Source organism: Rhinocladiella mackenziei (assembly GCF_000835555.1).
Source record: "Rhinocladiella mackenziei CBS 650.93 unplaced genomic scaffold supercont1.1, whole genome shotgun sequence".
In the NCBI taxonomy this organism is placed as follows: Eukaryota; Fungi; Ascomycota; class Eurotiomycetes; order Chaetothyriales; family Herpotrichiellaceae; genus Rhinocladiella; species Rhinocladiella mackenziei.
The window spans coordinates 2069583-2097331 of record NW_013550604.1 but is presented as its reverse complement, the minus strand read 5'-3'; the positions used below and the strand labels follow the sequence as shown (position 1 = coordinate 2097331).

The window sequence follows — 27749 nt, the reverse complement described above, 5'->3', positions numbered from 1 at the left end:
CTTCATGTACCTTGACGCTCTTACCTACCTGCCTTTGAAGTGATCCTTAAGCTCGCGCTCCCACTTTGGCCTGTTGTGTGGTGTGTTGGTTGTTGATTTGAGTCGAGACAGGTGCTGGTTTGGCAGCCCCCATATCACCCCTCCAAACTATGTAAAGTTGTTGCCAGAAAATCCGCCTCCGGTTTAGGCGGCCTGCCCATGATAACTCTCTTGTTCAACAGGAATAGTCCGGAACGTCGCTATAGAATCTCAGTCACATCCTCCCCCGACGTTCGCCTCTCCTTATCCTGGCTCCCCTGACACTCCTTCCCTGCTTCACATTGATGCGGCCGAAGTCCGTTGCGTCCCCGTCTAGAGGCCAGCCCAGTCTGTGGCAGCATGATTCTGAGACCTAATTTCCTCACATACAGAGTTGTATCAAGTCGCCAGCGTCAAGTCAATCCACTCTCTTCCCCTCTTGCACAAGACTCTCTGGAGTACGTCGCGCTAGCGTGTTAGAATCGATCCACTGCATTTCATCACGACCCTTTGTTTCGTGTAGGTAGTCATCGATCTCCTTCATGCATTCCCGAAACAGTGCCTCCTTCATCGGATCAGCATCTTCCGTCACTTTGTTGTCTTCTTTCCCAAAACTGCTAGACAAGAATGTGTTCAAGTCAGACGTTTCACTCGGGTAGAGGATTTCGCGTAGCTTAAATAAGCACGTAAGAAACCGTACATCATCGCGATATGGGTGCTCAAAGAAATTAGTTACCGACTTCATGAAGTGTCCCCGATGCTCGAACCAATACCCCTTATTGGCAACAATGTCCATTGGAGTTTTCTTGTTGTCGAGCATCACAGTAGCCAGAGGCTTGGCCCGAAAGGCGGCTTCGTCGGTGAAATCCAGCGTTGCTATCCAGATTATGACTGTGAAGAATGATTCCATATCATGGCCCAAGGTTCGTCGAGAGATTGGCTCGTCTTGAAGGAGAGCTGGCGCCATGAAGGCAGGAGTACCGCTTCTAAAAGTTCTGCTGGATGATGCTCCGTGAGCGTTAAAGCATAAGTTCCAGTCAATTAGTGTGCCCCTTCGATCCTTATACGTAAGGCCACCGGTGAGTACACAACCTTCCACAGGAACTAAGATGTTCTCAATGGAGATATCTATTGAATTGATTAGCATTTAGCAGACAAACATTCATAAAGTGCTCACCGCCGTGGATGAAACCAAACTCTGGAAGTTTGTACGCCTCATAGTATGTGATCATGGCATCGCGTATGATTCGCATGAGTGATTCCGGGCCGCGAGAGCGCATGGCTTCCTTCAACGGTACACAGTATGACATCAAAACGCGGGTAAGACGCCTGCGGACCTCAAGGGGTTCATTAAATTGTTGTCTTTGAATTTTGACCCGGGGCACGAGAGGCTCACCAACATTGGCACCGGGGGCCAAGGGTTTCGAGGTGTGACTGGAAACGAAGCTTGCCTGCATCTTCGCCATGAGGTTCGTATTTGGTGCGGAGAGTGCAACCTCACAGTTTTCAGGGAAGCTGCGGGTTTCTACCTCTAAGTTGCCATCGTCTCTCACTATCGCGCTCTCCAAGGCACAGGGTTGTGGAAGGCCTCGGACGTTTGCTTTGAGAAGAATTTCGAGAACTTCTACCTCCGACGGCGGTGACGATTCCGGTGGAAGTTTCTCTTCCCAGGTGCTTTTCATAACCACCCTCTTCTCGGGAAATTTGGCACCTTGGTCCTTTACCAGCGCGACCCGGATATTTCTGCCGACGAGGCAAGGGCGGTAACATAGCGGACCTTTTGGCAGTTCAGCCCATGTTGTCCCTGCATGACGAATATAAGTCCAGTCTTCTTCTTTTTCGACTGTCGGATCCCTTCCACGATACCCTGGATTTGCTATGAACCATGTAAGAAAGTCCACCAGAAGCTGAGTGTGCTGAATGTTCGTCGCGAAATAGAGGGGTTCGGAGTACACGGCGCAGCCGTGATCAGCGTAGCACACATAGGCACGAGGTTTTATAAACATGATCCCATAGAGGTGACGGCGGAAAGGTTGATGGTGGAAAACACTCCAGGCACCACGCAGCCACTGTGAGAACTTCTTGGTGACCACTTCTTGGCTTCGCGTATGCTCGAACAAAAGATCCACATCCGCCCATGTAGGAGAGTCTTCACCGACATGGAGGACGAAGTCGGGTTTAGAAGGCACCTCCTTACCCTTGTTAGCATCAGGTAGAGTCTTAGTACCGCCATAAAATAGCTTGAGGTCACAAAGAGCCTGGTCGCTAAGTTAGCGGAGGACTGAGAGACGCATGAAGGCGCACCCAGAATAACGAACCTCGTCGGAAAGCAACTGGCGCAGCCGACCCCAGAACAGTTGTTCTTCGCCAACCTTCCGCACGGAGTTGACAGCCAGCTCCTGTTGAGGCTTTGCTCCGAAATCAGAAAGATATATCGAACGGAATGTGTCCCACGGGATATTCTTCCTCGTTACTCCACGAGCTTCAGCCGCAATCTGTGCTTCCATGTCCGTAGCGTATACCACGGTCCCTTGGTTTATCATGCTGGCATGAGAGGTCATGCGCTTAGTGCTGGGTGTCCTGTAGAATGATGGGCTAGCATTTTTAGCACCCTTGTCCTGTGGTGAGGTTCTCCTCTTGCGGGCTTTCTTCGCGGTGCTGGAGGGTTCGCGAACTGATGCTCTTCGCCTTTTGGTACCCGAGTCCACGACGCTGTCGTTGTCGGTCGCGTCGATAACTTTCCGTTTTGCCGTTCGGGGCCGGAGATGCCTGGGTTTATCATCCATCGAACGAGCGGCCTGTTCTAGAGCGGATTAGTGATAGTGGTTTCGTATCTGGGCACGAGGGAAATACTTGGTTATGGGTCGAATTGTCGTCAAAGAACGGTTGCTGTTACCAAGGGTGATCAAAGAATTGTGGCTTACAGGTACAAGGTTAGAAAACACGCCTTAAGGGGATAATGAAGTGTAAATTGACAGGTATCGCTAGTGTTTGTTTTCTCCCCAAGGCGGAGGCGCGGTCCAAACTTATGGTGTGGCTGTGGAGCACTAACGCATTGAACCCCTAGTTGGGTTGCGAAGCAAGAAACACATTTGATTCCCTATTTGTGGCTACAAGACCGAAGGCGGCAATACGCGGCCATCGACCCGCGACTTCTGGGAACACCAGAATCTACAGCTGTGCCCACTTTGAGGGGAATGTTTCGGGAGAGCGACCACCCACAGCGAACCTCGTACAACAGCGAATTTAATTAAGCTTGATTTGGCGTAGTGGATGGAAAGACACAACCAGTGATGTAAAGGTACCTAACACCCCCCCCCCAAACCCTAGTAAAATCGCACAAATCGAGGTACCAAAACATCAAAATTGAGGCACTCACATACCTTTGGCATTTACGAGCTTCGCGATTTATATAGACTTTCCTGGTGTTGTAGAGTCCTGTTTGACCCTTTGACCTTCTCTTGTTACTGCTGCCTTCATGGCTAACTACCCCCGTCGACGACCTCTGGCGAGCGCCCTCAGGGTGCGCTCCACACCTTCGTGCGCCTCTTGAGAGTCTTGTCAACGCTTTTCCTGTCCCATGGCGTCAGATTCCTGTTACTGGCGAGATTTTCGAGTCTCTTGTTGAAGCTGAGAGGCGTTTGAGGGCGTACGCACTTGTAGCAGGCTTCGACGTCGTCCGCGGCGGTGGAGGAAGTGCGAAAGTTCCAGGCTCGCAGTTCAAGTGTATTTATCACGGTCAAAGGTCTCTGAATACTCGTGGCCTCGAGGATCGTGTCGAAAAGAACTCCGATGGTGAAATCACGTCCAGGAGGAAGCGGGAGAGGACTGCGGTTCGACAAACAGGGTGTAACTGGCATTGTAGAGTCAGCTTCAAGTCAGTTGAGCGTGTGAGTAAAAAAGAACGGGTTTTGACCGTGATTTCGCTTGATCATGAAGGCCATGAATTGACTGAGAATCCTCTTGGTGTCTATCCACGTTTTATGGATGATTTACCAGAATTTCAAGAGATTCGAGCAGCGGCGACGGCTCATCGTATTGCAATCATTCCGTACTCTGCCTCTCGAAGAGTGCTTGAGTCTTCCTCTGAATTTGGCCTGAATTTGACGTCAAGACAATACTACAACCTTGTAAGAAAGTGGAAACCAAACCATGAGAATCAAACAACGATTGCTGGCCTTCTCCAGGCTTTGGAGGATGAAGGATTCGTTCATCAAACTCGTGTAAAGCATTTCAGCAATGAAAGAGATGAGATTGTCGGTAAACAGATGATTCAAGTCTGGTTTACCCATCCCACCTTGTTGGCACTTGCTCGTCGCTTTGTTGGGGGCTTCCTTTTGGTCATAGATGGCACTTTTAACATGGATGAGGTCTCCATCTGCAGTGACGACATCAATGGCTAGGATACTCTCACACGCCACTCCCCATTTGCGAGAGTTCCAACCAAATCCTCCTTGGAGCAAAAAGCCACCTAGACCGACTGTCGGACAGTGACCTCCTGGGAACAGGAGATCATGCTTCTCCAGAATCTTGTTGAGATTTGATCCGTATGTTGCCGGCTGCACTTCTGCCGTTTGAGCTTCTACGTTGAAGCTGAAATGGTTCATCTTGCCCAGATCGACAAGGATCCCGCCATCGCGCAAGAATGAACATGTCCATGAGTGTCCCCCTGATTTGGTGCCGATGCTGAGATTGTGCTCTTTAGCATAGCAAACCACAGTCTGGACATGTTCGTCGCACTCCGGATAGACGATCAACTCAGGATACTTATCGGGGACACGGCCGTTCCAGCAGGCTGATTTGCGGGCGACTTCGTGGCACCTTTAAACAACTCGTTCCTTTTATATCGAAGAGAGGAAACCTCTATGAGTTTAGGCTTCCAGATCGTCGTGGGGCTGCCCTTGTTGGTTTCTGCCATGACTGCCAAGTCGCCCAAGAGAGTAAGAATGTGATCTTACTACTCGCACCCTCGTTCGTCCCTTGATCGCTCTCAAAGCGATCAAGTCGATGTCAATAGACTAGTCAATTTTGTTAGTCCCATCTCCAATACCTTGGTATCACTCTTACCCGTCCACTAACTTGATCAGTCTGATAGTTTCCCCTTTCGGTAGCATCTTGTGTGTTGCTTTGAGCCCGATGTCTTATCCCCGGTACGGATGCGGATCCGATTCTTGGGGGTCGAGTTTCAAGAAGTGGTAGGTGGTGCAATCGATTTTGTGTATAGATCTTACTTATTGTAAAGCGAGATTTCTGAACGGCCCAGAGAGTCGTCTGTCGTACACGGTCTGATACTTGGAACCAGCTTGTTCTGGCGAATGACGGGTCAACTATACGATTCGAATATTCCAACTAGGCTCAATTGATCCTTGATGGAGGACTATACGAAAGAAACGAGAATGACGTGAGATGAATTCGAAAAAGGTTGGTGTTTGATTCTCATGTTGCTACGCGTGTCGTATCAAAAAAGGCATTCACATGTTGATTGACCACTTCAACCGAACCCGAATGATGACAGAAATCATCAGATATCCTTTGGAGAGTATCGGGTGAATTTACACACCCGACAAAGCAAGAAATAGGTCGTGGTGCTGCGAGCCCTGCTTGACATTGGAAAGACGCTAGAGAAGATAGTGAGGCCGGGTGGGATCCTCGTTGCAGACCTGGAGCTGAAAGACAATATCTCGAATCAGCAGGGTAAAGAGGTAGGGAAAATCTCGGCCGCTTGTCGGGGAAGAGGGGAGAACTGGATGCAAAAATAGACTGCATATGCGTACATGAGAAGGAATGACTGTACCGACCTGACCTAGAGCATAGAGCACGCAGCGTAGACCTGATAGGGACGAGGTAAGAGGCTGAAGCCCTACCTGCTCGGAGGAAACTGCTCCACGAAGCTTCGGCTTGGTAGTCTCAATGATCGTCTCAGTGTGGTGGGAACCACTATCAGCTCAGATGAAATCATTCCCTTTCGGACTGAGCGTGATCAGCTTGATGTCTGTGAATTCTTTCAGACCCCATAAACCATTGTTTCGTCCCCAACCACTGGCCTTCATACCTCCAACCGGGATTGTCGCTATAACAAACATTGTCAGCATGAGGCTCCCAACAAAAGAGAAAAGCAACTCACGTTCATCATGCGCAGTCATGCTGTTAATGTGGATTTGTGCCGTGTCAATTTCCTTCGCAACCTCTAACGCATGCTGCATATCCTTTGAGTGAACTGCAGCGTTCAAGCCGTACTTGGTTGCGTTCGCCAGTTCAATGGCCTCCTTGTCGTCTTTCACAATATAGAGACTGAATGAGGGTCCGAATGCTTCCTCATCTGCAATTTCCATGCCGTTTGTCACCCCTGTCACAATGGTGGGCTTGAGAGCCGACTTAGACGCCCGCTCTGGACCGCCAACGAGGAATTTGGCGCCTTTACTTTGAGCATCGTTGAGTTTGTCGAGTGAAGCGTTGATGATGCGGGAGGTGACGCCGCTGCCGGTAGGGAAACTCGTGGCAACTTCCTTTACATATTCTTGGAATTTTTCGGCCACTGATTCTATCACGATGACTCTTTCTGTGGAAAAGCATAACTGGCCATGGTGTAGGTAGGCTGACAGTGACATTAGCCGAAGTCACCATAAGTAGGGAGGAAGGAGACAATGACTTACCACCAGCGACACACTTCTGAGCCGCATCCTTCAGATCAGCGTCAGCAAGCACGATCGCTGGGCCTTTGCCACCCAGCTCCATGAGCACGGGTTTCAAATACTTCCCCCCTAGCTGGCCAATGACTTTGCCAATGCCGACACTGCCAACGAACTCGACTTTTCTAATCGCTTGGTGAGCAATAAGCGCCTCAGTCACAGCGGCGGCGTCTTCGCGGCGAGTTTGGAGCACATTGATTACGCCATCGGGAAGTCCGGCCTGTTTGAAAATCTCAACTAGCAAGTGATGAGTCTTTGGGCAGGCTTCTGATACTTTGAACACCACCGTGCAGCCGGCAGCAACCGGTGTGGCAATGGATCTGGCTCCCAATATCACTGGTGAATTCCATCTGCAGACATTGTTAGCAAGCGGATGATCTCTTGACCATGCATTCCGGGCCGTTTTCGATTCTAACGTACGGCGAAATTGAAAGCACTGGTCCAACTGGAACCGGAAATGCCAACGCCATGCTCCCCTCCGTCTGGGTCGGGGGAATAAGCCCCTCCAGCCTCGTCACGCACGCGGCGATCTCTTCCACCAAATCCGCAGCGAGATGAACATTCTTTCTCGCCCATATCTCGTTCATACTGACTTCCAGGCGCTGGAACCGGACAAACTCTTCTTCATGGTTACGAAGAAGCTCGGCGTAGCGATTCAGCAGTCGTCGACGATCAACGCTGGGTGTTTTCCTCCAGGTCTGAAATGTCTTCCATGACGCGTTGGCCGCACGGTCAGCGGCGTCTACATCTGCAGATTCTGCAAGGAAGACGTCTCGCTGTTGCTCCAGGCCAAAGACCGGGAATGTGATGGATGGATTTGCGCTAGTGGGTTTCCCATCGATGACGAGAGGGATGATCTCTAACTTGGTTCCGTTGGTGGCATCCATTTCCCCTTTTCAAATGACGTATGATCTTTCTAGGAGCATTTGGAATTTTGGCCGTATTTGTATTATATCAACCTACTTATTACCATCGCACATCTTTCTGGGACGCCTTTGGACAAAGTGGGAGCGTTTATGGATGCCAAAATAGGGCATCCGACATCCCTAACTCCGTCAGCCAAGTCGCAACTTCTCACACCTCAGCACCCGATCGGCGTTAAGTGGGCCCCAATCCTCGCCAATTGGAGGATGCAATTGGTCTGGTAGCTTCGTGAGGCTGAATCCTCTTATTCGTCCCCATACATTAACCGTTACGTCCGAGGCAAAGTCCAGGGTACAGTATCGTACAAACCCCAAGCAAAGCGTCCCCACGATACAAATTGGATCCGGGGTAACAGCACTACGCGTTACCGTCTATTGCAAAACTGGCCTTACCATTTGGTCTCTTCCTTCAACTTCTCCGCCCTGCAATTACGATCTACAACCGATTCTCGTGACCTGCTCCTGCTGGGGATTGGGCCAAGGCGTAATAGCGGCAATAACATATTATCGTTTGATCGACATAAGAACCTACATCCGCACGTTGTCAGGTGCTTGGTAGGAAGGTCTTAGACCTCTTCCTGAGTTACATTTCGTAAGATTAAATTCTGAACAGGGAGAGTGAGGTTTCATTGCCGCTATTACGCTTTCCCAATCCTCTCCAAAAGCTAGTTAACGGGGCCGCGTAACTTGATATGCAATGAATGGTGTGAGTCGCACGCCATTGGAGATGTGCGGTTCTATTGGTATGGCTGGTCCTGCCTAAATCTAACCTTTTTGGAATAACAGCTGTCGCAATTGAGGGGTGGAGGGTTTGGTAAAAGTGTCCTATGTAAGGCGGTCCCACATATTTTGTAGATTGGGAAACGATAAAATATCAATTCAAATGTCCCACCGGAAATTTCTGGTGAGGCATACGCTTGATCGTTTATGTTCCTATCCCAGTTGCATATCTTCCTCTGTTTCTCGATTCAGGTTGCTCTCCAAGTAGCATCGTGCAGATTCTTCCCTTTCAACGTAAGGCTCTTAACATTGTCTGTGCAAAATCCCATTTGGCTTGATCAAACCTTTTTAACAGTTCTCCAGATGTACCTTGTAGCCTGACTGAACATGTCAAGAGATTTTCCTGAATTCATGAGTTGAGCCTTGTGGCGCCAAAACATCGTTGGCAGCATTTCGTTGATCTCGAACAATGCAAGATACCTGCCAATGCAAATGTGTGAACCTCCGCCAAACTGTGTACGACGTAAAGTCGTCAGCATCATAACGGTAGGCCAATGCTTGAAGAGATTGGGTGGAAGAGGGTCCAAACATCCTTACCTTGAACATAGATCTTTCCATCCTCTTCAACTGGCCCTTGAGAGCATTCAACCATCTCTCCGGGTTGTAAGTTTCTGCATCATCGTCAACTGCTTGCCTTGTTACGATGCATTCCCCCATGCATTGACTGCTACTCGCATTCCTCCTGGAAGATAATTGCCGTCGATTTCTGCGCCGCCTGATGGTACATAACGAGTAGTGTTGAAACTGGCCGCAGGCTGCATCCGCATTTCCTCCTTCAAGCAAGCCTGAAATACGGGAGCAAGAGCGCCTCGATGTACTGCACAATATTCTGAAAGGAGGGATTCATTAAGCTCTGCCACCAGTTTCTCGTGCACCTTTGGATCCGAAAGAACGTGCCGGCGGGGGCCGTACATTGCGGACGCGGTGCTGCCTGACCCGGCACCGCTGGCCATTTCACAGACGTTAGCTCCTTCACGAGTAAGAGGAAGGTTCATGCGCGGAGGAGACTTACAGAGCACCCATGGAGATTGCAAGTACATCATCAATTGTGGATTTGCCCGGATATACGCCGGCAACGTCAGAAAGAGATAGGAGAAGACAATTTACATCCCGTGTCTTGTCATTTATCTTCTCGGTATCTCTTTAGGACGTCAGTCGCCGTGTGGAGAGAGAAGCAGATACAGGGGTGTCTTTTTTCGTGGGTAAGTGTCCGCTTTTCCATAAAATGGCACCTGTGTCATGATTCCGCTTTCGCAAAGGCTCTGGACTAGATTCGCAATGGTATCATTCACATCGTGACTAGCATCGAGGAAGCTAAAGAGTCGTGCAAATGTGAATTGGTCGAGACCCTGTCCAAGTTGCGTATCTCGTCAAGTTGGAGTATTGTCTATCATGGGGGTTTTGCTTACATCGAAAGCCATGAAATGAAGCAACTCTGCAAATCGCAGCTTGATACTTGGATCAGAGATATGAATTCGTCCAGCTTATGAAAAAATTTTTCCAAGAGAGCCTCGATCTGGTTGTCATGTTGCTGGACGAACGCGAGGGAGTCGGAGGATCGGCGTAACGTTTCCTGATATCATGCTCATTCTCTTGAATCTCGGTGAAAGTATCGTTGATCCTGTCTGGAAAGAAGACTGTATAGGATTCTGTACTGTGAGAGTCCTGCCCATTTTTGAAAACAGCTGTTCCTGCCGTAGACGATGCGTAAGAGACTTCGTTCACACCATGCGAACGAATAAAACATCCATGTAATGCTCTTCTGCCTTAGCGGGCCAAGCTACTCATACCATGTCACCTTGATTAGATTAAGTTCCGTGTGTCACTTTTCGATGGCGTACCTTGCCAAAGCCTTGCGAAAGATGCAAGGAATGACCTAGAAAACCTTCGAAAGCAGGTGCCATACTAAGTGTGAAGCAGGCTCAGGAGCATAAAAACTACCCAAACGCTGATAGCACGGCTTTCTTGGAAAGACATTATGGACCAGAAAATTCCACGACTTGGGTTTTTCACGAGGCAGAAATGCTAGCGTCATGAGAGTCACTATATCCCACAGCCGATCCGGTGAGCATGCAGCAGAAGGTGTAGACCCTTGAGTATATTGAGTTTGTCTTCCCCTGGTGGTCCCGCTCGTTTTGCAACTGCCCTGACTTGCTGATGTACATTGAGAAGTCCAAGATATCTCACACTCGATGTATTGGTATTTAGGGAAAACTTGAAATTTCGTAGCATGGCTCATACATCTGGGACCCGAGAACTCATGACGGACGGACCAACCTTGTCTGCCGAGCCTCATGCGAGCGTCCTCTTGATGACATGTTTCTCGTATGATTAAGCTATTAAGCTCCCCTTAAGATTTCGAACGTCATCCAACTTGCCGTGGTTGGCAGATAGAAGAGGGAAGAAAAGGAAGAACTGTCTACCTCGGTCGACTCTAGAGCACTTTACGCGGCAGCGCAGTGGACATATCTCGCAACAATAAGATGCGTTCGGTCGTATGTACTCGTACTACTGCAGGGCAGTCAGAAGTTTCATATCATTTTGGTGACGTTTTGCTTGTGACTCATCTCTGGGAAGCTGGCAAACAGTGACGTCTCGACTCCCGGCTCCCCGCCCATGTTATCTCGACCCGCTCATGACCGTCTAGATAGATGCCTGGATCATTCTTGTGTAGAAATACAGGATAGTCCTCGCCACGTGAGAATGCGATGGGAGCTTCGTCAAAAGCCAAGTCAAGTCATATTCTTTTTGCCATTCATCCACCAGCCCCATCAATTCACCTTTTCAGAAGATCTAGATCTTCCTCTGGGAAAGAGATGATGTTGGTGATGCATTTAAAAAGACCCAAAAAAAATAGAGGAGGGGGAGAAGGGGGACCATTGGCGTGACAGCATATTGACACGTCAAGTCTCTAACCCTCCAGCTCATTCATAGGCACATCTTCATCATCAGGTCCAACAATGGCCTCTGCGACCTTCCATACTTGGATCAAATTGTCATCTGCCGCGCTGCATACCACCCATGGATTATTCTTGTTCCACGAAAAGTCGCTGATACGGTTGGTATGTCCGCCGTGCATGAAGAGAAGCTCTGGAGGTCCATCTTCGCTGTCTTCGGGCGCTTGTTCTTCGCCGACTTTGGCCAAGTCCCAGAACATGATGCGTCGATCATAGCTACTTGAGGCAAGGACTGATTCCTCAAACGGGTGCCATTCCAGAGTCGTCACGCTGTCGTTATGGCCTTCAAGGACATGCAACTTGTCCCGGAGGTTTCGTAAGTCCCAGATGGCAATCGTTTTATCGGCACTGCCGGTTGCGACCACAGTTTCTACCGCCAAGTTGAAAGCAATGGCGTTGATTGCGTCTCGATGTTGATTCTCTCCTTTGGCTGCTGCTCTGGTCGTGTCAGGTTGTCTCAGGTCCAGAAGCTGCATCGTTAAATCGTCCGATACGGTTCCCAGCAGGTGTGGTAGGTTTGGGTGATATTGAACATCATTGACAATGCCGTCGTGGTGGGTGTATTTACGAGACTCCTTCACCAGCTTATTTGTCTTGGATGCTCGTGTGACGTCCCATAATCTGACCGTGGAGTCTTCGCTCGCCGTGGCCAATTGACCGGCTTCACGAGGATTCCAGCTCAGTCCGTATCCCTCTCTTTCGTGTCCGCTCAGCTCTATGGTAGGGTTTGGCATTCCGGTCGGTGTACTGGTAAACTTGGATTTGTCCCAAATCATGACCCGTCCGTCCGTACACATGGTGGCGATGATATTGGGGTTCTGAGGCTGGTACCGAGCCTTGTTGACCTCACCCGGATGATCAATCTTTTGGACGATGTGGAATTTGACTTCAATCTGATTTTTGCCGGAGGGGCCTCCACCATATCCACCGATCTCTCCCGTCTCTTCATTGTAGTCTTTCACGTCAGGCTTCCTGGGGTTTGGCAGTTGGACGTTGGCAATCTCGAGATAGTTGGGCTGGCCCTCCGCTGTGTGGGTGCCGATCAAAAGGCGGTGCTTTGAGTAGTTTGTGCCCGGCACCCTATATACGGTTTAGCCATCGCTAAGGCAATCATGACACTGTGCTTACTCGGAGACATCTGGAAACCATTGCGTGGTGAGGGTAGGCCAGTCAAGGGCCGTACTGAGAATCATGTCATAAAGGAATGGTGCATTTTTCTTCCAGGTCTTGTATTCTTCGTTGATCACCTTTTGCTCGGTTTCGGCGTCTTCGTTGTTGAGCTCTTCGCTCACTGGTGGGCTAATTAGTATGTCGTCTACAATGCAATGTGAAGTCTGTTCCACGCACTATTCTCGTCGTCTTCCGCCATTGTGGGAGGACTGGGGTGAGAGCGGGGAGGGTGGGGAGGTTTGAGGAGGAAGATGGGCTCGGTGCAAGATTAAGGAAATAAAAGAGTGTTCATCAAATGAATCGTGTTAAGTTGATGGAAGATTCGCAAACGCGCGACCGGTTACCTTTTTTCCATCGATCCAAGACGCGTCCAAAGGCGTCCTGAAGGAGTTTAGCTTCTCTTTTGTGCTAAAGTGGCTTGGCACAGGCAGGCGTCACCGCAGCACTCATTCTCCCCCAATATGTGGTTTCGAGTTTCAAAGACGGATTCTTCCAAATCACCAGACATATTGCCACCCTTCTTCTCCGAATGTAATCCTGAAAATCTACCGTATTCACCGTCTCCGTCCATAGCTGTACATAAAACCGGCACCTCCCACCCTCGAGAATCCTTTCTTTTTTGGGAGGGAGAGGTCTGCGCCCGTCGCCACCATGGGTGTTCCTAAATTCTTTAGATGGCTGAGCGAGCGATATCCTGCCATATCACAGCTGATTGCCGAAAATCGCATTCCCGAATTCGACTGTCTTTACTTGGATATGAATGGCATCATTCACAACTGCACACACAAAGACTCGGACTCTCCATCCTTCCGCATGACGGAGGACAAAATGTTCATTGCAATTTTCAATTACATCGAGCACCTTTTTGGCACAATCAAGCCCAAGAAGCTGTTCTTTATGGCCATTGATGGGGTAGCGCCCAGAGCCAAGATGAATCAGCAGCGTGCTCGCCGATTTCGTACCGCCTTAGACGCGGAGAAAGCCCGAGAAAAGGCCATCAAGGAAGGCCTGGAAATGCCCAAAGAAGATCCTTTTGACAGCAATTGTATTACTCCCGGCACCGAGTTTATGGCCAAACTCACCAAGCAGCTGAAATATTTCATCAGCAAAAAAGTCTCCGAGGATGTTGATTGGCAAGGTGTGGAAGTGGTTTTATCCGGCCACGAAGTACCCGGAGAGGGCGAACATAAGATCATGGAGTACATTCGACAAGCAAAAGCACAGCCCGGCTACGACCCTAACGTCCGCCATTGTCTGTACGGATTGGATGCAGATCTGATCATGTTAGGACTTCTCAGCCATGATCCCCATTTCTGCTTGTTGCGAGAAGAAGTCACGTTTGGGAGATCATCAACCAAAAAGTCCAAAGAGCTGGAACATCAGAACTTCTACCTCATGCATCTGTGTATCGTCAGAGAATACCTGGAGTTGGAGTTCCAAGAAGTACAACACGAATTGCAACGGGCAGGCGACCTTGGCTTTACCTACGACATGGAACGAATCATTGACGACTTCATTTTGATGGCTTTTTTCGTGGGCAACGATTTTCTACCCAACCTACCCAATTTGCATATCAACGAAGGAGCGCTGGCGCTCATGTTTCAAAAATACAAACAGATTCTTCCCACGTTGGGAGGCTATATCAACGAGCAAGGAGTGATCAACCTGCCCAGATTGGAAGTCCTTCTTGACGCATTGGCCGAGGTTGAGTTCCGCTTTTTTGAGGCCGAATATTCTGACGCCAAATGGATCAATGCCAAACGAAACACCCCGGAGGAAGATGCACCGGTGAAGGCATTGCGGGGTCCAATTAGAATCTCCCCCGAGCAGAAGACACTCTTCAAAGAGGTCAAGAGATATTTTATTTCTCCCGCGAATAAAGACCCGGCTACGAGACAGCCGCTCGATCTACCACCCACTCTTCCTGCGAGAGACCGACGCTTCGTGCAGCAATTGGCGACCGATTTGAATCTTCAGTGGGCGACGCAAGAAGATGAGGATGGTAATCGTTTTATTCAGTTAGAGTTCCCATCCGCCGAAGATGACGCAGAGTCTGACGAAGAAGAGGAAGCACAGCTTGCTGTCACAAGAGTCCTGAAACGATACGAAAATGCCATAGTGGAGGAGGCCACCGACGAACAAACCCGGCAGGACCTCAACAAGAAATATGACCAGAAATTCTTTGAGTGGAAAGATAAATACTACGAGGAAAAATTTGGATGGGGCCTCGAAAACGATCAAGAGATGCAACAGTTGACAGAAAACTATGTCCAAGGTTTGCAATGGGTGTTGTATTACTACTACCGAGGTGTGGCATCTTGGCCATGGTTCTATCAGTATCACTACTCGCCCATGATTTCCGATGTCAAGAAAGGCCTAGGGGCAGACATGAACTTCCAACTTGGTCAACCGTTCCGTCCGTTCCAGCAATTGATGGGAGTGTTGCCAGACCGAAGCAAGAAGATCGTCCCCGAAGTGTATCATAAATTGATGACTTCCGAGGATTCGCCGATCATCGACTTCTACCCTCGAGATTTCGAATTGGACATGAATGGCAAGAAAATGGATTGGGAAGCCGTGGTCAAAATCCCATTTATCGACGAAGAGCGGTTGTTAAGTGCCATGGCTCCTCAGGATAAGTTACTGTCAGAAGAAGAGCGTCTTCGAAACGACTTCGGCATTAGTCTCAAGTTCACCTATTCACCAGAGGTAGACTACACCTATCCGTCTTCCCTTGTCGGCATATTCCCGGATCTCCCACATTGTCACTGCATTCAAAATGAATTTGAGCTTCCCACCATGGACGGGCTGGAGCCCTTTATTGGCTTGGTTGATGGGGTCCAGCTCGGAGCTGCCGCCTTGGCTGGTTTCCCCAGCTTGAAAACATTGCCATTCACCGGCTCATTAGGATTCCACGGGGTCAATGTTTTCCAGCAGGAGAGTCGAAATGAAAGCATGATCATCACCTTGTCGGACACGGAAAACCGAACTCGTACCGAACATGCCAAACTCCTCCTGAACCGACGCGTCTTTGTTGGTTACCCCTTTTTGCAGGAGGCCAAGGTGGTCAAGGTATCAGACGAGCTGTTCGATTACATCATGCCAGAAACCGGACCCCGTCAAGTCAAAGCGGTTGAACATACCGGAAATGAAATCGACCAGTTCCATAAAAAGGCCGAACGGATCGAACAATGGTACAGCAAGAGACTTGGCATGTTGACCGGTGATGTGGAGTCCATGGTCCAAGTCGAGATGCTGAAAGGTCTTCGGAAACTTGATGATGGATCTACGGTCAAAGAATTCGCCGAGCTCCCCGGTCTGGAAACGATTCATGCAAGTCAACTTGTGGTGGAAAGTGTGATCAGCGAGGATGTTCGTTTCATCGAAAAAGCCGCCGTACCCATTGAAGAAGAATTTCCTGATGGTACAAACGCCTTTTTCCTCGGCGATTATGCATACGGAAGACCGGTCAGTGTCGTTGGCCATGAAGCTGGCAAAGCAAAATGTTTGATTGCCATTTCTAAAGGACGGCAAACCGAATTCGGACGCGAAATCGCTCGTCATGCGGAGAAATTGTCGCCTTATACGCCGTCATATCAAATTGCTCGAAGTCTCAATTTAAACGCCTTGGCATTGGCAAAGATCACATCGTCGTTTTCGGTCAAAGTCGACGACAACACCAAAGCCAATTTGGGCCTCAACCTCAAGTTCGAAGCGAAGAAGCTCAAAGTCCTCGGCTATTCTCGAAAGAGTGAGAGCGGATGGGAATTCAGTCAAGCAGCCATTGAATTGATCCAGCAGTATATGATCAAATTCCCTCAATTCATCGCTGGAATCCATGCCAATCCTCAAGGAGACATGTTGCCTGCCACGGCCTATTTTCCTGGTACCGAGCAAGAAGCCAAGGCAAAAGTGAAAGAAATTCAAGCATGGCTCAAAGAGATCGAATCCAAGAGCTTTGAAAAAGTGCCCTTGGAAGCCGAACAACTGGATTCTGAAATTGTCAAGCAGATCGAATTGGCAGCCGATGAAGCATTGCGCAGTGAACCACCGCCGCAGAATAAAACGATCAGTGGCGTCCCTCGAAACGGTCTCTTGAAACCTTCCGATGCTCAATGGCGTCTAGGACATCAGAAATTCGTTCTTGGGGATCGAGTAATCTACGTGGCCGACTCGGGCAAAGTTCCCATCGCGTCCAAGGGCACTGTCGTCGGTCTTACACAAACCACGAGGGAGACGTGGCTCGACATTGTCTTTGATGTCTCTTTTATGAGTGGGACATCTTTAGGAGATCGATGCTCTCCCTTCCGAGGATCCACCGTGCCTACGTGGTCGGTGCTGAATCTCAGTAACAGACAAGTTCTAGCATCATCAAAGGCCAGTGCAACCCGAAAAGCAAATAGGCCAAGTCCATCTCCACTTACCGTTGCCGGCTACGGTCAACCACGGATCAATGGTCAAGACCAACTCCGACCTGCTCAGACACCACCCGCGTTGAGAGGATCGTGGCGTGGTGCTGTAACTGGACAAGCACCCAACGGTCGAGGACATTCTCCTGGAACATGGACGCCACTACGAAATCAATCGAATTCGCTTGCCAACGGTCATGGCCGTGGAGGACACGGATCAATGGCTCCGACGACTCGAGCAGGATATACAGCGGTCGATCGAGGTGACCTTCATGCAGGTGTGATCCAGAACAATCCCAATTTCCGGCCAAAAGCACACCACCACGTCCCTCCGCCTGCGAGTTTAAACCATCCTTCGACGCCACGCGGACGTGGCAGAGGGCGAGGAGGTGCCACGCGAGGAGGAGGACGTGGCGGTAAGACATAGGGAGGATGAGTAGCCCGGGGAAGATCTTGAAAGACAGATATCCAATGTCTGGTCAGGGCTGTTTGGGTGCCAGCAGCAAATATTGTGTGCGTGCTTATTTTCCCTCCCCCGCTGCAGGCATGTGCTGGACGAGACCGAGGAATATTGGTGAGTCAGGGCTTTTCGTCATAGTGGAAACGAGCGGATGTTATCGCTCTCCACCCGTTGGGTTGGCGAAGTGAGATAGAAACGGGCGATTGGATGTTTGATGGCAATGCTAAAAAGGAGGCCTCACCTGCCTACAAAAGTCAAAACGGCGCTGCAGAAATGCCCCGCAGTCGAGAAAAGGAATTGCGAACTGCTCCACACGATGCGCGATGCGAGAAAACAGCCCACATGTTCGAAACCCTCCCCCCCTTCAACACGAACTCCAACGACGAGCGAGCGAGCGACTTCGCTGATCAATTAGTTGATCCATCGTCGCCGAAATCACCAACACACAATAACGTACAATTCTTCTGCACAAAGAAGGCGCCTATGTCGCCGGAATACAGTCTCGATTTCAATCTCAATCCCCACCATGTCGCCCGCCTTTTGCCTTTTCTACCGCCGGCGAGAATCGACGCTTGCGCAATGGGAGATGCACGTAATCCAGCGCCTGAAATTTTTGACCTGCACGTTGTCGAGTCTCCACCGGGTGGTAGGATACAGCTCTGACAGCTTACTCCATCTATCCATCCATCCATTGCACATAGTCGGAATTTTGCGAAATGCCGACGCACACCTGCTAGTTTACCCGAGCTCCTAACCTTATGAGCACCCTGGCCGTCTTTTCCCGTTCCCTCCCAGCATCATATTTCCCCTCTCGTTCTATCTGACCTGATTCGATGAACCTATTGTGTTCCTGACTTTCTCCACCATGTCAGATCTGCTCGTCAAAATTTCACCGAGTTCCTAACCCCCACGCTATTCGGCGTGAACACACGCTCAGTTCCTCCTGAGGGATCGCATGTCCGCTTTTGAATTCATCCTATGTTCCACACTCACACCCACCTATTTCCAACCCCTCGGCTAAGGTGGGCAAATTTCTTCCGAACGCTTCTCAACTCTCTCTGACTGGCTCCGTAAATTGCACCTACAAACCCAGAGGTGACGGATCCATGAGTTTGATCCAAATTGATCTTCTCAACTGATGCATGAAATACCCGGCCGGTTTTCATAAACTTGTTAAGGGCACGGGAAACAGGGCTCCGACGCAAGCAACTTCGTCTATGTCACTGTACTATCCGCACACATCAGCATACTGAGACTGATCATGGCAAAACTCTACGACATAGGGCTTTGAGAGTCGGTCTTTCTGTTGCTAGTTCCTTTCGTTCACCTCATATCTTATGATTCCTTATCTCACGAGCTAGACCTGCCTAGCTGGTCAAGTAAAGCTGCCAATCGCTTTTATGGTCCGGTCCGGTCCACCAAAAAATATAGCAGCCAGCGGCTCCTAAGTGACTGGTCACGCTGCATTGGCAGAAAGGGCCTTGATTGCTCTCACCTGACTCGTCGGGTTTCCGCTTCCTCTGGACTTTCCTCGTTTTACCACCCCATGCCGAACAGCAACAGCGGGACAACAATGAACATGTCTAGTATAACTTTCTATCAATCACCGGCATCGAGTGTGTGCTAGCACTTTATTTTCACTACGTTTGGGATAAATGCCCTGGGAGAAGAGATTCATTACGAGCGACCGACACGAACGAGAGAGTTAGCGGTTCGTTCGAGGGACCATCAGCCAGTTTGTTTCAAAACGATTTGGAACAGGTCAAAACAGAAAGGCCCTCAATTCAACTGGCTCTGGACACTGCTTTGCTCTCTCCGGTGGTTGCTGATAAGGACGCCACGTCCTCACGTCACGTCCGAATCAGACCGACGGGATCATGGCCGATTCCATGAATCTGGTCACGGCGCAAATATCATTCTTGGTAAGGGCTCCTCGTTCATACATTAGCTGTTTGGTTACATCATTCTCGACATGTTTCATTTTCCATCTTTCTTGCCTTCCAAGGGATTAGAATGGGGCAAAGGGAAAAGACCCCTGTCGACCGGTAAACAAGTCGAACTGATTGTATATATATTGACCCTCAGGAACCACACCTTGCCCTGATTCACATACCAATCGAGCTATATTCACTTTGTTTGCAGCCAATCTTACGACTTCTTTTTGGCGAAGATCACGACGAGGATGCCGCAAAGATTTCTTGGACCAACCGACATGATTTCCTTAATGTCTCCATCACCCCTATTGAGTGCTCCATCATCTGCTCAAGGTATCTAGCAGATCGATTCATCCTGCCCCTGGCCGAGGCCCTCAATACATTATATGCAAGGAATCCCAAAGGTCTCAAAATGGAAATTCAAATCAGTGCCGAAGATTACATTGTCATTCAAGTTGACGGACAGGGACTCGATGCAGGGCAAAGGGTATTGGAACTCACTTCCCCTCTAGCTATGGCTGGGATGTAAGTATTCACTATGGAAGCTCTGAGTGCGGGCGGACCCGATCTAACGAATGTTTGATAGAAGCATCTTCTTCATTACGACGTATTTTTCTGACTACATCTTGGTTCCTTTTCGCTCGCGAAGAACCGTCACCCAAGCGCTCCAACAGCGAGGATTCGTGTTTTCTCAAACCGCCGATGCGTTCGTCTCGCAACTTTCACCGTCGTCCCCAACACTTCCTCATGGCGGGCGCTCCATTACCACATCACCGTTCTACGAAAACTCGGCACCCACTACTCCTCCGGCCAAGGACATCCCCGAACTTCAAATCCGGACCTTTACCAAACTTCAGCGACATAATATCAGTCCTTTGGTTGATGACAGCGTTCGCCTGGCTAACTGTGCGGGTAGTCGCGAGTACAACCAGACCAATGAGGAACAACTGAAGAACGATCTTCTACAGGTTTTACTGTCCACAAGCTCCCTTCCCCAAAGGACACCTTCAACATCATCATCCAAAACAGCTAGTACACTTGGCCTCGAGAATTCATCGGCAAGTACAAGTTCCAGACCAGATTTCGGAGCCAAATTCCTCTCTTTGACCATCACCGCTGGAGAACCGATCTCTGTGCTCTTGGAACGCCGACTCCTCGATCGCCTCGGTGAGTCATTACTAGGCGCCAAGTCCGAAGACGACGTATTAATCCCCATTACTCTGGACCTACGTGAGTTGCCGCTCGATGCCACGGGCATTGTATGTGGAGTTGCAGGTCGACTGGCGCAGGGCAGTGCGGAGGGAGAAGACGGATTGAACAACAACAGTCCCAAAATGCTTGGGACCACAATCAACACCGAGCCGGTGGAAATTTCATTCTTGAGTACGGCCAGGGCGGGCACTGTGATCGTCAAGGCCAGTCAGTTGGAACAAGCACTCGACGCATTGGAATATGGTATGAAAAGGGCAACAACTTCATCGACCTGAAATGCACACCTGCCGAGCGAGTTCAACTCGGGATATGAGGCCGTTCCCAAGAAAAAAAAAAAAAAAACCACCAACACCAAAACTAAAATCAAAACGGCATGGAAGCATAGGATTGGTTGCATTGCATCAAACATGGAGGAATGGAATCAAAAGGGACCAAAGAGGGCAAACGCTAGTAATGGCATCGAACGTGTCTTACATTTGTTCTTTCAATGGTGTTTTCATGACTAAGGTTGTCCATCAGCTACCAAAATGATTTATTAGCTTAAGTCCGGGATGTCATGACGGGATTGATGCTTTGCTCAGAAATGAACATCCCCTCGGCCAGAACGGGTTCTTTTGTATTTGGTCGGTTCTTAATATTCCACCACTATGCATAGATTTTGACCACGCCATCAGCACCTCCTCCAGCCCAAAGACCCTGTCTTCCTTGAACCAGACTGCCTTCTCTCCATTTTACGACACTGACAACTTTTCCAGTCCGATTGATCCCGACGGCCCCCACACTCTTGCCAGATAGAACATCCCAGCCCCGTACTCTTCCATCGTTCTCACTCCCACTTAACACGAGACTCTCATTCAGCGCAAAGCAGCTTTTCAGCCGCAAACTGTCGTTCTTGTATCCCTCAGCATTCCCTTCTGGCGGAAACGCCCTGAGACACGTCCCATCCACGCGATCCATCATCCTGATCTTCCCATCCAGACATCCGATCAAGACCGTCTTCGCGTCTCTTGAGACCTCCAAGCTCGTCACTGGCCCCGGCATCACATCCACCGTGACGCAGCCCATGCGGATATCATAGCTCCTAACCCTCCCATCCACGCTGCCAGATATAACCTCGTACCCGTTCCCAGGGACGACTAGGCTCGAGATGCCATCCTTGGCCTCCTCAAGCACCATCAAGGGCGTCGCATCCCGGCTCCTGATATCCCACATGCGCACCGATGTATCATCGCTCCCGCTGACAAGCACACTATCTCCTTCACCCGCGAATGCGACACAGGTGATCCGACTCGTATGGCCCTGGTTTGTATTACTGCCGAACCGCCTCAACGTGCCGTCCGCGCTCTGCACATCCCACAGGAACACGCTCCTGTCTCCACCCACGCTGGCGAAGGTCTGATTGTCCTGTGCAACGGCGATGTCGAGCACGGCATATCCATGTGCGGTGTATTTCTGGATCGGCACGGACGGAGTGCCAGGATTCGTAGGTACGGTGCGTGACAGGTGGATTTGTCGGTCTGACGAGCCTGTGAGGGTGTATGTGCCGCCGAGGGAAGAGAAAGTGATGGCATTGATGGGGCCGGCGTGCGAGGTGAGCGTGTTTACAAGAGAAGAGGGGAGTTTTTGCGCAGTCATCGTGGTGAGGTAAGTCGTAGCTGGACATGCGGGCGAACGAAGCAGGGCGGAAGAAAAGCAAAGAAATGAAGGAATCGGTCTCTCACCGTTCACGGAGGCATTGTTAGAAGAGTTTCAAACGCAGTCGACGTCAACCAGGCTTGACAGTCGGGTACAGGAGATGGGGACGATGGCACGAGGAGCGCAGAACTGCGATGTTCAACGTTTGAACGTTCTCTATTTTCTTTGGGGCAGGCAGCTAAAAATTTATGTTGCCGCCTTAAAGAGACAGGCCCACTCGACGAATTCTTCTGCCTTTACAATACGTGACATCTCCAATGTCATTCAAGAATCAAGATCCATTGCCCCGACATGCCGCCCCCCGATAAACCGGAGGTAGTTTGTCTTGAGAACTTTCCGTCTTCTTCAACTAGCAATAGTGTACACCTGTTAAGTTTTCTCCTTTATTACCACATTTCGGGTCCGCCTCCACTACAGCTCTACGATTTAGTTAGCACACCGAGTTACCGGCAACCCCGGCCGCTCAGCAAATCATGGTATAGACCACCCTCTTTGGAGTGGAAGTAGAGGTAGCATATCTGGTTAGGCTTTTAGGCATGCACAAAAAAATGGGGACTGGGAGGATGTAGGCAGAGAGCTTTCTGTAGTAGCACACGAGTTATGGGCACACCATCGATAGTAGTGCCACGCTTTCAGGCAAAATGCGATAACAGAAGTGACTGTCACAGCACAGTATTAATTATTTACGAAGCATTTGTTGGGGATTTGGAAGCGCTCTCTGCAAAGATGTCCCTCTGCCGCTTTTATTCCCAGTTACTAGTGCCTTGGCATATTTCACACAGCTATTCCTAGAGGTTTGCTTCGCGGAAAAGGGCCGTCTCCCAGATCCGTGCTAAAATCTTAGATGTTTCGGGTTCTTGTCATTCTCGGTCTCCCATACGGAAAGCAACATCCAGTCACATAAGCATTAGGCTGGTTACTTGGAGTCTTGTAAAAGGAACACAAGGCCTGTTACTCGGCCATGGCGACTGTTGTCAAGGCTCCAGACGGTATACCGAATGTGAGTTTGAAGGTTTTCTACGACTAGCGTACCGAACCTGATATAGTATTCTCGATGTGCTTGACCTCTTCCCTTTATCTTCCGTGTCTTCTGAGCATTGAGTGAAAACGCAGCCAGTGGCGTTAACCTGTCTAGTTCCACGATGGCACCGAGAACGAGATATACTCGCAGATCATGCAATCTGCCGACAAGCTACGAGGCGACCCGGACCGCATATTGAGACACATACAGAGAGCTGCCGACGCCAAGGGATTCTTGATAGCGCTCGAGCCCGAGAAAGTTGAATGGCTCCATCGGTATCTCGAGCCTCGTCAGCCGAAGGTAATCGTGGAATTAGGAACCTACATCGGGGTGTCGACAATTGGATTTGCATCCTTGCTCCGCAAATGCCACGGCGACACGCACGGGTGCAAAATTTACAGTTGCGAATACTCGCCCGACTTTGCGCGTATCGCGCGCGGACTGGTTGAATTGGCTGGCTTGCAGGATTTGGTAGAGGTTTTGGAGGGTGCTGCAGCAGATTCTGTCCAAAAACTTGTGGAAGAGCATCCCAATTTTAAAGCCGACGTGCTGTTTCTGGATCACTGGAAGTATTATTATCTTTCAGATTTGCAGCTTTGCGAGGATTTGAAAATGCTCCGTAAAGGCAGCCTAGTAATTGCCGACAACACTGATATTCCCGGAGTGCCTGAGTATGTCGAGTATGTCAGGAATGGAGGTCGAGGAGGTCACGGCACCGTTAAATACACCAGTGAGACCTTTTCGACATTGAAGAACCCCAAGCCTGGTGATGCTGTGAGTAATCTTCCCGTCCTCTCAATCTTCGGCCTCTTCAAATGAGTGACCATATTGAAGGATGTACTCGAGGTGAGCACCGTCGTGGAAGCGCCATGAGCTAGCAAAGACCTTGCAAGATATTTTTGGCACAAAGAACGTGGATCACCTAAATATTCAACAATGATCCTAGTCTAGCTTGAAAGCAGACATATACAAATCTTCCTTTTATTTATTTTTTTTTTTTTTTCCCCAACAATTGACTCTGCTCACACACCATATCTGTGCCCGCGTTGTCTGTATGATCTATCTGCTGGGTTAACTTGCAAAAGTCGTCCTCTGAAAGGAGACCTGTTGGATCAGGGGATATTTGAAGAAACACGAATGATCGGTCATCGTGGGAAAGATATGTTTTTGAACCTACCATCTAATCTCTCTGTCCTCCATAGTGATCTTCCCGATAATGTAAAGCCGCGGTCCTCCCGCCAAAACGCGGAACGTGTTTGACTTCGAGCAATCGTAGCGAATTCATAGGTTCTTTTGGTCAGAATTAACCTCTTACTCGGAATTGTCTCTGTAAGATTCCACCTGGTGGGCCCTCATCTTCTTGGAAGTCGCACGACCTACCGTGCGCCCAGGGTTCTGTAGGTTTTGGATAGTGCCTGGGATTGACAATCGAAATTCTGCTGAATGAGTTCGATAGTGGAGATGTGTTTGTTTGCGTCTGAAGCATCAACGAAAAAGACTTGTGGGAATCGAGAGCCAGCCACCATGCTGGGTTGATCGAGGTAATCCTGAAGCTCTCTGAGGCGGTTCATAGTTGTCTTCGGAAAGAAATGCTCCAAAAAGATATCGGTAGCCAAGCTCAACTGCAATTTCTTGCACTTCAGGGGCAGGTGATGGCTGTAGGACCACACGAATTTGGAATCTGCTGCATGCTTGAAGGGCAGTGAACTCGTCAATTGGTTCTCGCCCGGTCTCGTGTAATCGCAAGAACAAGTGGTCTGCCTTCCCCTTCAGTACGTAGGCCAGTTTCCAAGTGAGATTGTGCGCATCCTGAGAATGTCAGCATACATGCATAGATTGCGTGCAATGGAGAATAGTCACATACCGCAATACTGGTGATTCCTCCTAAAACCGCCCGTTGGAGGAATGATATGTGTCGCACCTCCTGCAATAAAAATATGATCGCCAGGGCTTACAAGGCGATCCGAGGTATAGGCTGCCATGGTCCAATATGAATCAGTCCTGATCTCAAGCAGTGTTACGGATTCGTCTAGACCGGGTCAAAAATCCACCCCTTTCTCCAACATTGTTCACCATAAGACGACCTTGTTGCCCGCCATTTTCCAATCGAAATCCGACACCAGCCTTCAGATTAGCACTCTTTTGCCGACGTAAGGGCCTAGGTCTGCTTCGAAGGTCACCCTCGGACTATTCCATAGCACGTCAGGGCCTTCCCGTTTGAATCCTTCTTTCTGTCTCGTAGGACTACGATGACCGTCACAATCAACCACATAGGTAGCTTTATACTTTATATAGTCCTCGATGCCGACCTCGAATTGGCTCGAACATGCTTTGCGGGGATCCATGTTAGCCAGTCACGTGACGCGTCGCCTTGGCGACGTCACGTGAGGCTGTTTGGCTTGGCAACTTGCGCCCTTCCTTCTTTTCGTCTTTCTCTCTTAGATAGAACAACAACAACACATTCCTCCTCTAGACTCCATAGTCTATCAATCCATACCCGGTGTGATGGGGTGATCTGTCGGACTTTGTCGAAATCGTACTCCTGGAAGTGCTTGATGAACTTACCTCTAGCCCATTTCTCCACCAAGAGCATTCAGCATTCAGGTCGAGTTCCTTAGCGCTCTACTCCAGAGTGAAATCCTCTAAACCTATCTGGCGCAGGATTTCGCTGGTGCGGAAATTCAATTCAGCCGCTCGTGGATGAGTTGCAGCGCTACGAGCTGATCAAACGAAACGGATTTGATTCTTTCCGGATTCAAGAGATTAGCTGCATTGCCATGGTTTTCTCATGGGGTACCGCTACGACGTCTCCTGTCAACAAATCCTTCGTTGATAAATTCTACTCGGAGCTGCCTACATCTTATGTACAGTGTCCCTTCCACCGACTGTTTTACGAGGAGGATAACGGAGCATTCTATCAATCCAAAGTTATCCCGGAGGATGTATGAAGAATTAAAGGGGTTGGGAGCGTAAATGAAATTGGTGACTGTAGGAGACATGGGTATTGTTTTTGCTTGAAAGAAGGGGGGATAGGCCCCAGTCTAGCGTGCTGCCAGTGTTGGAGTCCCTGAAGGAGCACGTCAGTGCTTAAAGCAAAGAGTAGGGAGATGATTGATTTGACTACCGCTGGAAACTACCTTAGAATACTAGACATCGCGAGGTATGAGAGGCAGTTAATTAGTATGCATTTGACCTGATCTGATTGCTTGTCACCAACTCCCTCCGTCTCACTGGGGAGTCCGGAGAAGATGCTATTACGGAAATTTACCCGTCTTGCTCTGTTCATACCCGGCAGATACCGTGTCCTTTCCAGGTTTCAAGGCTCATTGTTGCATAACTCCACATCTTAATAATCCCCATGGCTTCGGCCCATTGTTGTGGTCTGTGTCAGTTTTGTAAAAGGATGACGGGTGAGGTGTCAAATTCAGACAGGAAGCTTCCCGTGAAAAACGAAAAGTCTCGGGCGAGTAGTCGTGTGATCAACGTACGACAAGCCGGCTCCACATCAACTCAGTCGGCGATGGTGCGGAAAGGAACGTCCGAGACTGCCCCATCCCGTTTATCGTCACAAAGTCGGGGGAAATGACCACCCCCATTGGGTCGGCCAGAGAAAAACCCACGCCAGATAAATTTAAACGACGTTCCGCGTTGGTTTAGTAGCTCTTTTCAGGTCCGTCCACTTACGGGTGCAAATCATAGTTAGGTGCTTTCACTATCACAATCATGGCTGCAAATGATATTGCTCAGCGCGATGAGACGCTGCCGATAGAGGGAGTACAGAGAACGGAATTCGATTTCGGCGACTTCGATCACTCCAAGATCCCCTTCGAAGAGAATGAAATCCCCGTGATCGTCATTGGATCGAGCATGATTGGGATGAGTCTGCAACTCTTCCTTGGCTTTCATGGGTCAGTATGTGGTTGTTGGCATACGACCTCTCAATGGAACAATGGTATGGAGACGAACTAAGTGCCCTTTGTAGTATCAAAATGGTCGCTCTTGACCGTCATCCATCGAGGCTATCCGCCAGAGAGCTGCTTTGTTTCAACTCCGAACCATCGAAATCTTCCGTCAGTTAGGACTGGAGGAAGCGTTTCGTGAGGAGAGCAAGACCGTTATCGACTTGGATGGCGGTATGTTGCTCACGGACGTTTCGTACCAGGGCAAAGAGCTCGCAATTGTGCAAGGCAGTGACCCGAAGAAGATCGCCGAGATTTCGCCTTGTGTTAGATTTTGGCTCACGCAAGATATGTACGAGCCTTGGGTCCGCGAGAGGGCCACAATTCTTCAGGACCCGCGTCGTGCATTACGAGGAAAAGGCAGACCACGTGGTGGTAGTGGTCCAAGATACCGAGACGGGCAAGTACCGCAAGTACAAGACCCAGTTTTTGGTCGCTTGCGATGGTAACAGAAGCCCCACTCGGAGAAAAGAAAATATCCACCGGGATGGGCCGGGCGTCCTGGGAAGCAAAATCTCGATT

The 27749-nt window shown here is 49.6% G+C and overlaps 10 protein-coding genes across 10 annotated transcripts; 4 read left to right on the top strand and 6 right to left on the bottom strand.

Moving 5' to 3' along the window:
- Window positions 1-436: 436 nt before the first annotated feature.
- Z518_00731 (uncharacterized protein) lies at window positions 437-2804 on the bottom strand (the record flags this gene model as incomplete). The annotated part of the gene is made up of 3 exons (XM_013421332.1): window positions 437-1146; window positions 1196-2276; window positions 2337-2804. The coding sequence occupies 3 exons, from the start codon at window positions 2802-2804 to the stop codon at window positions 437-439; spliced, it is 2259 nt and encodes a 752-aa protein (XP_013276786.1).
- A 1323-nt stretch (window positions 2805-4127) lies between these two features.
- Window positions 4128-4625, bottom strand: Z518_00730 (uncharacterized protein; the record flags this gene model as incomplete). The annotated part of the gene is made up of 1 exon (XM_013421331.1): window positions 4128-4625. One exon carries the CDS (start codon window positions 4623-4625, stop codon window positions 4128-4130), a length of 498 nt encoding a protein of 165 aa, XP_013276785.1.
- A 1338-nt stretch (window positions 4626-5963) lies between these two features.
- Z518_00729 (uncharacterized protein) lies at window positions 5964-7594 on the bottom strand (the record flags this gene model as incomplete). Its single annotated transcript, XM_013421330.1, has 4 exons — window positions 5964-6088; window positions 6143-6613; window positions 6672-7057; window positions 7128-7594. 4 exons carry the CDS (start codon window positions 7592-7594, stop codon window positions 5964-5966), a joined length of 1449 nt encoding a protein of 482 aa, XP_013276784.1.
- A 3727-nt stretch (window positions 7595-11321) lies between these two features.
- On the bottom strand, window positions 11322-12736 carry Z518_00728 (histone acetyltransferase type B subunit 2; the record flags this gene model as incomplete). The annotated part of the gene is made up of 3 exons (XM_013421329.1): window positions 11322-12447; window positions 12496-12658; window positions 12715-12736. The coding sequence occupies 3 exons, from the start codon at window positions 12734-12736 to the stop codon at window positions 11322-11324; spliced, it is 1311 nt and encodes a 436-aa protein (XP_013276783.1).
- Window positions 12737-13188: 452 nt separating this feature from the next.
- Window positions 13189-17373, top strand: Z518_00727 (uncharacterized protein; the record flags this gene model as incomplete). Its single annotated transcript, XM_013421328.1, has 1 exon — window positions 13189-17373. One exon carries the CDS (start codon window positions 13189-13191, stop codon window positions 17371-17373), a length of 4185 nt encoding a protein of 1394 aa, XP_013276782.1.
- A 1910-nt stretch (window positions 17374-19283) lies between these two features.
- Z518_00726 (uncharacterized protein) lies at window positions 19284-20827 on the top strand (the record flags this gene model as incomplete). Its single annotated transcript, XM_013421327.1, has 3 exons — window positions 19284-19328; window positions 19549-19865; window positions 19927-20827. The coding sequence occupies 3 exons, from the start codon at window positions 19284-19286 to the stop codon at window positions 20825-20827; spliced, it is 1263 nt and encodes a 420-aa protein (XP_013276781.1).
- A 370-nt stretch (window positions 20828-21197) lies between these two features.
- Window positions 21198-22187, bottom strand: Z518_00725 (uncharacterized protein; the record flags this gene model as incomplete). Its single annotated transcript, XM_013421326.1, has 1 exon — window positions 21198-22187. The coding sequence occupies one exon, from the start codon at window positions 22185-22187 to the stop codon at window positions 21198-21200; it is 990 nt and encodes a 329-aa protein (XP_013276780.1).
- A 1021-nt stretch (window positions 22188-23208) lies between these two features.
- Window positions 23209-24087, top strand: Z518_00724 (uncharacterized protein; the record flags this gene model as incomplete). Its single annotated transcript, XM_013421325.1, has 2 exons — window positions 23209-23247; window positions 23383-24087. The coding sequence occupies 2 exons, from the start codon at window positions 23209-23211 to the stop codon at window positions 24085-24087; spliced, it is 744 nt and encodes a 247-aa protein (XP_013276779.1).
- Window positions 24088-24753: 666 nt separating this feature from the next.
- Window positions 24754-25250, bottom strand: Z518_00723 (uncharacterized protein; the record flags this gene model as incomplete). Its single annotated transcript, XM_013421324.1, has 3 exons — window positions 24754-25077; window positions 25133-25192; window positions 25224-25250. 3 exons carry the CDS (start codon window positions 25248-25250, stop codon window positions 24754-24756), a joined length of 411 nt encoding a protein of 136 aa, XP_013276778.1.
- A 1741-nt stretch (window positions 25251-26991) lies between these two features.
- Z518_00722 (uncharacterized protein) lies at window positions 26992-27676 on the top strand (the record flags this gene model as incomplete). Its single annotated transcript, XM_013421323.1, has 2 exons — window positions 26992-27180; window positions 27287-27676. The coding sequence occupies 2 exons, from the start codon at window positions 26992-26994 to the stop codon at window positions 27674-27676; spliced, it is 579 nt and encodes a 192-aa protein (XP_013276777.1).
- Between the last annotated feature and the right edge of the window lie 73 nt (window positions 27677-27749).